This window comes from Panthera uncia (assembly GCF_023721935.1).
Source record: "Panthera uncia isolate 11264 chromosome C1 unlocalized genomic scaffold, Puncia_PCG_1.0 HiC_scaffold_4, whole genome shotgun sequence".
NCBI lineage: Eukaryota > Metazoa > Chordata > Mammalia > Carnivora > Felidae > Panthera > Panthera uncia.
The window spans coordinates 90,215,439-90,225,261 of record NW_026057585.1 but is presented as its reverse complement, the minus strand read 5'-3'; the positions used below and the strand labels follow the sequence as shown (position 1 = coordinate 90,225,261).

The following is a 9,823-nucleotide window of genomic DNA, read 5'->3' as shown; positions in this document are numbered from 1 at the left end:
CTCAAAAAAAAAAAAAAAAAAAAGATCTGTTATTTACAGTTTCTGAGAGCAGGAGACACACCACACCATGCGGGGCCACATGGGGAAGCATCAGGGTTGATCAGGAGGCAGAAGAAATGAGAGAAAGCTCAGCCCAGAGCCTTTCTTGTGTTTTCCACGGGAAAGGCAAAGGAGGGCAGGGTAAACGCTGTGAGATTGGCCAGCCCGAATGGTTTCAGCAGACTCTGGGCTGCAGGGGTGCAGGGTTGGTCCCTAGCTATCTGCTTCTGGCCCTGGGGTGAAAAAGGGCAGAGGAAACGCTGGCTGGGAGCGGGAGAGTTAGACGGAGAGGTTGGGGTGTGAGTTTCAGACTGGCTGGTTTGCCTATGACAGCCATGCTCAAGAGGAGTTTTATGTTACCTCTAGGAATTAACTGGTCCTGGGAGGGGCTGTCTGTTCCCAGCCCAGCAAGGTCCCCAGGACTTCAAAGCATCATCCAGTATGGAAAAGGAACACAGGGAAGGGTACAGAGTTGCTGCTTGGAGGCAGCGAAGCAGAGTAGATTCCTGGGCTGGAGTACTGGGCACATCCCCTTCCAGAGCCTCGGTTTCCCCACCTGTAAAACCAACAGCTGCTATCCCCTCGTCCAACAAATGACTGCTGATGGGACAGACATTGAGCCTGTAGGTTTCACAATAGCCACCTGCCGGGGAGCTCACCAGGCTTTTAAAGAGCAGCGGACAGAACCTGGCACACTGTGGGTGCCTATGTGCGGAGACTGGCACCTTTCTCCTGTTGTGGCTCTGGGAAGCAGCTGAGGAAGACTGGTGTGGAAATGTAGGGTCCAGGGCCATTTTCCTTGGCTGGTCAGAGCCCTCAGGGTGGAGGTCATGGGTGGACAGAACCCTCAGGAATGTTCTTGGAACTCAGAGGAGCTACCAGACAAAGGATAGCATGGAGAGGCCAGCCCAGTAGCCAGGAGCCCTGGGGAGCCACAGCTTGTGTGTACAGAACCAGGCCTTGACAGGTGTCAGGGGCTTGGGGCAGAGCACTGCACAAGGGACCACTGAGCTCAGGGGTCAGAGGCACCGAAGGGGAAGTCCTGACGGACCACAGCCCAGCTGAACAGCTGTGGATAAACAAGGACTTTGGGATCCGGAGTAGGAAGGGAAACAGCCAGCCGCCGGTAAGAAACCTTTGAGGCCAAGTTAGAATCAGGCACTGGCCCAAGACACATGGAATTTCCTCTGCCTTCTGGGTGTGACTTTTTGGGACTCAAGGCCAGTGATTCATGTGTTTGCTGGAGACAGGCGTGGGGAGGGAAGCTGGGGCCTCCAGCTCCATGGCTCAAAATGGAGCTTGTCCCTCTAGGAAGGGAGGCTGTGCGATGCCGTGAGAGGTGCACAGGCGTGGGTTTGAGCCCTTCTTCCACTTCCTACCACCTGTGTGACTTCTGGCAAGTTCCATGAGCTCCCCGAGCCTCGATTTCTCCACTGGCAAAATGGAAACAGTGATACCTACCCTTCGGAGCTCTCACGGGTACCCAGGGTCCACTTATTCTTGAGGTAGGGACAGTGCCTGAGGTCCGTGGAAAGGTCTTCAGTTTAATTCTTTTAGAATCAGGAGGAAAAGAAACACTGGAGATAATAATAACGAATATACAATCACGCATCCAGCCTGGATTGTATTTGCTTCCATACCAACGTAGTTGGAAAATATAACTTAAAAGAATTTTTTTTTTTTTGGAGGAAGGGCCCCATGAAGGCAAAAGTACGGGGGACTCACAAAGCCATCACGAGGCCCTGAAAGCTGGTCACACGGGACCAGCCCATGCTTCCTCCCTGAGCACTCACTCGGGGCCACACATTATTCTCAGTGTCGGGAAAGAGGGCAAAGCCACCCCGCTTCTGCCCTCAGACACCAGCAGGGAAGACATCCTTGAACACCGGCAACCAAGCACCATGAGGGGACTTAACACCATCCGCTCCCTTCCGTCTCCCACCCCTGCATCATCACTGCCCTTGTCCAAGTTTTGGGGTTTTTTTTTTCTCCCTGCCCGGTCCTTGTGTCCTTCACCAAGGGCCATGTCCAGCCTGTGTCAATTCCTGCTCCTTCCTCGTGCCACCAAATCTCCATTTAAGAAATCTGCCGCCTATTTCTTCCGTTGCTTTTAGCCATTTTCTGCAGAGGGGGCAATTGCATTGGGGCATTTGTGGTGGGAAAGCCCTCTCCTGCCTCCTTTGGGGCCACACCCCACAAATGCTCTTCTGCCCCCAGGAGCCTCTGGGATCAACTCCTTGAGGTCTTTGTCTCTTTTCTGGCTGAGGCGGCCCCGTGTGCTGCCCAACAGGAGAGGTGGGGCCTGGTGGGGACCGAGGAGGGAGGTCTGAATGCATCGTGGGGGCATCTCCTGAGACGTGTGCCATTGCATGTGTTTTCTTTTCCAGAACCCCAGAGATGAAAGGCCTTCTCACGCTGGCTTGGTTCCTGGCTTGTAGTAAGTGCTGGCCCCATGACCTCTGAACCTGTGACCTTCCACCCTTAGGAATAATAGGGTAGTGGAGAGGAGGCCAGTTTTTGAGGTCATAGAGACTCGAGTTTGAACATCAGCTCTGCACTTACTGTATACTCGTCTGCAAGAGCCTTTTCCTCTCCAAGCCTCTGTTTCTTCCTCTGTGACATGGGATGATATTCAGCCGACTGGTGGGGCTACTGTAGCATGATTCTAGGTGGTGATGGGTAAAGGTTGTGCTATGTGGACAATACGTGGCTTGCAAATGTGGGAGGCGTATTTTTTTTTTTTAACGTTGGTCCAAAACAAAAGAAAATAAAGCCCAAATGAAAACAAGACCCTTATATAACAACTCCATCCCGTGGTTTCTGGGTCATTCTCTGCTGACGCCGGCCTGGGTTTTATGCACGCCCCACCTGCTGTCCCCTCCCAGCTGGAGGTGACCGCACAGCACAGGGGAGTCCCATAACCATGTCCACAGCCCCTGCCAGGCTGTCCTAATCTTTGACATCTTGCCAGATCCCTGGAGACCGAGGGAGGGCGGGAGGCCTAAAGCAGAGAGGGGAGGCCTCTGGTTCACTGTGAAACCCAAACCTTTCCCTCCAAACTACTGTTTCCCAATCCATAAGGCGAGGGAGCTGGCTTCAATGATCTCGGAGGATCCCACCCTGCTCTAAGGTTCTGTGCCTTACGTTCCAAATGGTGTTCTTTGCGGGGAGGGAGGTGTGCATCGGCAGGAGACACGGGAAGCACCTGTCTTCCCGCTTCGTACAGATACCATATTAATTACACCGGATATCTCTTAGTCACTCACTGTGTGTCTGCCACTGTGCTCATAACTTACATCCTTTCTCTCATTTGAATCCTCAGGATGACTCCAAAAGGTAGACATTTGCTTTAGTGTCCCCCCTCCCCCCCGCAAATTTGCACACATGGAAGCTGAGGCTCGGAGAGATTAAGTGACACACTCAACATCACGCTGCGAGCGGCAGAGGCAGGATTGGAACTCACGTTTCCCATTCTCCAAGTCCAGACTTTTAGCTCTAGTACTTGACCTCCCCTTTCCTGTTCCTGTCTCACTAACAGGGAGAAGGAGAAGGAGATGCCTGGGTCCCCCCCCAGTCCTAGGGCAGGACAAGGGGCGGGAGCCTGCAGGGCGAACGGGCCTGGGGCAAGCGTGATGTGTTCACCTGGGGCTGGGGGCTGCCTTCCAGGTGTGCCTGCTGTGCCAGGGGGCTTGCTGGACCTCAAGTCCATGATTGAGAAGGTGACCGGAAAGAACGCCCTTACGAACTACGGCTTCTACGGCTGTTACTGTGGTTGGGGCGGTCGGGGGACCCCCAAGGATGGCACCGATTGGTGAGCTGGTTCTCATAATTCTCCTCTACACTTAAGCTCTACACCCCAAGTATCTCACTTAATTCCACGTCAGTTCTGGAAGATGAGTATTGAAGCACCATTTTGTTTTTCTTTTTTAACTTTAATGATTACATTTTTTTAAATGATCTATTTATTTTTTAATTTACATCCAGGTTAGTTAGCATACAGTGCAATGATGATTTCAGGAGTAGATTCCTAATGTCCCTTACCCACTTAGCCCATCCCCCCTCCCTCAACCCCTCCAGTAACCCTCTGTTTGTTCTATTTAAGAGTCTCTTATGTTTTGTCCCCTCCCTGTTTTTATATTATTTTTGTTTCCCTTCCCTTATGTTCATCCGTTTTGTCTCTTAAAGTCCTCATATGAGTGAAGTCATATGATTTTTGTTTCTCTGACTAATTTCGCTTAGCATAATACCCTCCATTTTCATCCACGTAGTTGCAAATGGCAAGATTTCATTCTTTTTGATTGCCGAGTAATACTCCATTGTATATATATCCCACATCTTCTTTATCCATTCATCCATCGATGGACGTTTGGGCTCCTTCCATACTTTGGCTATTGTTGATAGTGCTGCTATAAACATGGGGGTGCATGTGTCCCTTCGAAACAGCACACTTGCATCCCGTGGATAAATGCCTAGTAGTGCAATTGCTGGGTCGCTAGGTAGCTCTATTTTTAATTTTTTGAGGAACCTCCATACTGTCTTCCAGAGCAGCTGCACCAGTTTGCATTCCCTCCAGCAGTTGAAACACCATTTTATAGGTGAGAAAGCTCCGTCTCAGAGAGGTTAACGGACTTGCTCGAGATACATCTAGTAATGTGTCACACATCTTGGAGACCTAGTCAGTTGGTCTATTGCTACATAACGTATCACCCTAAAATGTAGTGGCTTAAAGTGACCATGACGATTTATTTTGCTAAGAATCTGCCATTTGGGCTGGGCTTGGCAGGATGGCTTGTTTCAGCTCCACCCGGCCTCAGCTTGGGCAGCTCAGATGAGGCAGGACGATCCAGTTTCTGGATGGCTCCCTCCCATGGCTGGCATGCTGTGGCTGGCTGCTGGCTGGGAGCTCAGCTGAGGCTGTGGGCCGGGGGCCTCCGCTCCTCTCACTTAGGCCTCTCCAAGGCTGTTTGGACTTCCCCACACAGCACAGTGACTGTTGGGTTCCAAGAGTGAGTGTCCCAAGACTGCAAGACAATAGGGTCTAGCCTCAGAAATTCTGTGGTATCAGTTGGTGGAGGCAATCTCAAAGACTCTCAGAGGGAGGAGAACTGGATTCCACTTCTCGATTGGGAAGTGTCAAAGTTCTAGAACTTTGGACGTGAGATAGAGAGATTGTTCTTTGGAAAATTCCAAGACACTTGGACATGGATCATGGAAGGAGGCCATGAGGCAAATGGATGGCAGATGGTTGGAGCCAAGTTTCCCACTGCTGCAGGGGGAGTTCCCTCCCTGTGGTGACAGATTAGAGGTGGAGATGTCAGGACAAACTCCTGTTTGGCTTAATACAGATGCAGGTGGTTCCACACAGAAATATGTACTGATGTGTGTACAAACGTGGGTTAATGTAGACACGTATTTTTTGCTCTGTCAGCTGGGAGGACCCAAAAGAAACATCCCACTGGCAATAGGCAACTTTTTAAAAAAGTTTATTTATTTTGAGAGAGACAAAGAGTGCAGGAAATCAGAGAGAAAGGTAGAGAATCCCAAGCAGGCTCCGTGCTGTCAGCACAGAGCCCGATGTGGGGCTTGAACTCACGAACCGTGAGATCATGACCTGAGCCAAAATCAAGAGTTGGATGCTTAATTGACTGAGCCACCCAGGCGCCCCAATAAGCAAATTCCTATGCCCAGACTTGGTCTCTAATACCATTCTTCAAAAAAAAAAAAAAAAAAAAAAAAGAACTGGGGCGCCTGGGTGTTTCCATCGGTTAAGCGTCCAACTTTGGCTCAGGTCATGATCTCGAAGTTCGTGAGTTTGAGCCCCATGTCGGGCTCTGTGCTGACAGCTCAGGGCCTGGAGCCTGTTTCAGATTCTGTGTCTCTCTCTCTCTCTGTCCCTCCCCCTCTTGTGCTCTGTCTCTCAAAAATAAATGTAAAAAAAAAAATTAAAAAAAAACAACAAGACTCCTTGGAGACATGGCTGATTGTAAGACAAGGGCAGGAAATATACAGGATGAGCCTGAAGTCTCGTGTAAGGGCGAAAGTTAAGGAAGTGTTTAAAGAGAGCTACCTCCCACAATGCTAGGGATATATGTCAGGGAGCACAGGAGCTGACTGAAAGGGCTCCCAACGGCCAAAGCTGGAATAATTAGACCATAGCCCCAGTCTTATCATAAGAACATCAGACAAATCCCATACAGGGGCATCCTACAAAACACCTGCCCAGTATGCCTCAAAACTGTCAAGGTCACCAAAAGCAAGGGAAGTGTGAGAAGCTGTCCCAGCCAAGAGGAGCCTAAGGACACGTGACAATGAAATGTAATGTGGGCATTAGGTAAATAGGCAGGAATGGAAATAGGACGTTAGGTAAATTAGGTAAAAAGTAAGGAAATCTAAATAAACGATGGAGTTTTTACAATTAATGAATCGATAAGGATGTATTATGATTTAGCGAATTAGCCTTTGAGTCAACGACGTCCATACTGGTTTGTTAACTGTAACAAGTGTATTGTACTAATAATATAAGATGTTAATGATAGGGGACGTTGGATGTGGGGCAAAAGGGAACACTGTACGACCTTCTCTATTTTTCCGTAAGTCAATTTTAAAAAACTGCAATCCGCCACACCCAACACACCGGAAGTTTATTGTTTGCTCATGTAAGAGTTCCATGTGAATCACATGTTACTTCCGGGACCCCGGCTCCTTCCATCTTGTGGCTCTGCCTTCCCCTGTGGCCTCAGAGTCCTCTGCGGGGTCATCTCCATCCAGCTGAGAGATGGGAGAGAGAGAGAGAAAGAGGAGGACAGTGTGGGAGAGTTTCACGGGTAGGCCGGGAGGTGGTGTCCATGGCTTCTGCCCGCGATCCCCTGGCCGGAATCTAACTGTGTGGCCACACCTACTTGCAGGGGAGGCTGGGAGATGTAGTCTCACCGTGAGCCTTGGAGGAAACAGCGGGCCAGTGAACCGCTAGCTGGTGGCAGGCAGCCCCAGAGGAAAGAGCAGAGAAGTACTCGGCCTCATCCCTAGATTCTTTCTTTGCCAGACCACACCCACCCAGCAGTGCTGTGCTCGGTCCGCTCAGGTTCTAGGTCCCTTGCATTGACAGGTGCTGCTGGGTGCATGATCACTGCTACGGGCGGCTGGAGGAGAAAGGCTGCCACATCCGGACACAGTCATACAAATACAGATTTGCACGGGGACTGGTCACCTGCGGTAAGGCTGGGGCTTCCCCTTCAGGCCACTGACAGAGCCTGGGTCTTTTCTGGCTCTGCGTTCAGCTGCCCCTAGAGGCCAGCCAGCCTGTAGCTTGGAGGGCGGAGCTGGGGACAAGAAGGGTAGGATTGCTGCAGTGAGGACCTCTGGGTAAGGGCTGAAACATCTCAGACTGAGCATTCACTAGGTGCCGAATGCTTTGCATGCTTCCTTTTTCTTGCACCCCCAAATGCCTTTTGGAGTGCGTTCAGTCTTCAGTCCCATTTTACATGTGAGGAAACTGAAACTCAAAAGGCTTGCCAGGGCACACAGCTGGAGTTGGGATTCAAGCTCAGGTCCATCTGAGTTCAAAGCTAAGTCTGAGGGTGGTGTCTCCTCCAGAGCAGGGGCTGCCTCCACCGTCAGAATGGGAACTCTTAAGGGGAGAGACCATGTCTCTACCGTCAGACTGGGAGCTCCCAGAGGGCAGGGGCTGTGTCTCCCTGGGCTGAAACCTCACCCTAGGCATCAGCTATGCCTCTTCCATCAGATCACACGTTCCCCAGTGTAGACTCTGTGCCTCCCTCATCAGACTGAGAGCTTGCTGGGGCAGGAAGCAGACTAGGGGGGCAGCTCAGGCTGGAAGCAAGCCCAGGAGGCAGCGTAGGTAGGGCCCACATCTTCCCTTCCTCATTCTGCGTTTGGCGTCCCGTTTGCAGAGCTCGGGCCCCTCTGCCAAGTGCAGCTCTGTGCCTGTGACCGGAAGCTCGTCTACTGCCTGAAGAGGAATCTGAGGAGCTATAATCCTCGTTACCGATACTTTCCCAACATCCTCTGCTTCTAGTGGCCCTCAGTGAGCTCCTTGCTCCCTTCTCCTCCCACACGGAGCTCACCGACTCCCCTGGGTTCCCGAGAGAGGCTCGCAGTCCTGGACCTCCTTCTCTCTCCATGGTCCACGGGGCTTGGCGGAGCCCCACGGCCACACTCCACGCTCCAGAGAGTCCCAGGAGAATGACTCTAGTCCCAGGACCCCGCAAGGTCCACTTGTGAGGTGGGCTCGCCCCAAGCTCCAGGCCGGCTGTCTTCCCGCTTGCCCTGAAGACAGCGCCCCTTCTCCAGGAAGATACATTTACTTTGCAGTTTCTGTAGTCGGACTATCACTACCACCCTCTAGAGAATTTTTACTCAAGGTAGAAGCAAAATTGACCCCCTAATTCTGCCATAGAGATGTTTGAAAACATTATTCTTTACAAAGATTTTTTAATGTTTGTTTATTTGGGGGGGTTGGGAGAGAGAGAGAGAGAATGAGCGGGAGAGGGGGAGAGAGAGAAAAAGAGGGAGACACAGAATCCAAAGCAGGCTCCAGGCTCCGAGCTCTCAGCACAAAGCCCAACGCGGGGCTCGAACTCACAAACCACGAGATCATGACCTAAGCCAAAGTCGGATGCTTAACCAACTGAGCCACGCAGGCACCCCTAAATAAAATTTATTCTTAAGACAAATTAAACCACATGGGCATTTTCCTCTGCCCTGGAAACTCTCTGCCGCTGGGACACTCAACTCAAAGTTCACCACAGACTCTCAGGAACAGAAGGTTTTCTGGGATAAGATCCAAGCCTTTTTTGGGGTTCATCTCGTTAAACCTTGGGGTTCCTCCCTGGCCAAGCACTGGGTGTCTGTTTTCCTTGAGGAGGTGGGGAAAAGATAACTGGCGATCATGCCAGGCCAGAGAGGGCCACATGCAAATCGCAGCATTGGCTTCTCCAGCTGTGTGGTCTCAGGCTTGTTACCGAACCTCTCTGATTTCTAGCTTCTCTTAAAAAAACAAAACAAAACAAAACAAAACAACAACAACAAAAACAACTATCACATTTCTTGCGACGTAAAGTGGGAATCCCAAGGCCACTTTGAGCCTCAGCGGGAATGCTGAGGTTCTGGGATTTCACAGAGCAGGGCATTTAAAAAAATAGAGTTCAGCGGAAGGGCTTATTTTTACCAAGTGAGGATTCTAAAAAACCCACCTCATCTATCAGTTCATAAAAGAAAGGGCATCTGATACCGAGACTGAGGGAAGACAGGACACATTCCAAAGCAAAGGACAGTCCTTTCCAAGAAAGGACTTTTGGCTTCCTTATGTGGACAAACCCCAAAATAACCGCATGATATAATGGGATCTGTATTTTAAAAGCTCCAGTGCTGAACATTTTCAAGACAAAATTTAATTTTATGAGATGACTCTGAATGTCCCAGTGTCTTAGAGACGTTTGACACGGACCCGGGTCTGTAGTTGACAGCGTTATACAGAATGGGGCTCAAATGACCAATTTGCTCATCAGACTTTTTTGATCGAAACCGTTTCCCAAATCCAATTTTAAATGGGTGTGTAGGATATTTGGAACTTCGCTTTAATGCCGTTTCTCTCCAACTGCGGTATCCTGGATGACGGAGAAGGGACCCCAGCCCCAGCTTCTCCCGTCTCCTGTCAGGGTCAGGTGACAGGAAGGACTTGTCTTGCCACTAAGTTGTGCAAGACGGGCTGTGCACAGGCTGTTATCACTGGGCATCCTTGCTCAGAGTACCGGCTTCAGACAGG

General features: G+C 50.5%; 1 protein-coding gene across 2 annotated transcripts in view; it reads left to right on the top strand.

The window, feature by feature from the left end:
• The window catches only part of LOC125913026 (phospholipase A2 group V), a 21,806-nt gene extending 12,768 nt beyond the window's left edge, over positions 1-9,038 (top strand). The window contains exons 2-5 of one of the 2 annotated variants that reach the window (XM_049617931.1): positions 2,427-2,476; positions 3,706-3,850; positions 7,145-7,251; positions 7,950-9,038. In XM_049617931.1, coding sequence (XP_049473888.1) covers positions 2,427-2,476; positions 3,706-3,850; positions 7,145-7,251; positions 7,950-8,074 — 427 coding nt within the window. In that variant the 3' untranslated portion in view covers positions 8,075-9,038. Of the gene's footprint in view, positions 1-757; positions 1,166-2,426; positions 2,849-3,705; positions 3,851-7,144; positions 7,252-7,949 lie in introns of those variants that run through there. The other variant, XR_007454907.1, reaches the window with a different exon arrangement.
• Positions 9,039-9,823: the final 785 nt, after the last annotated feature.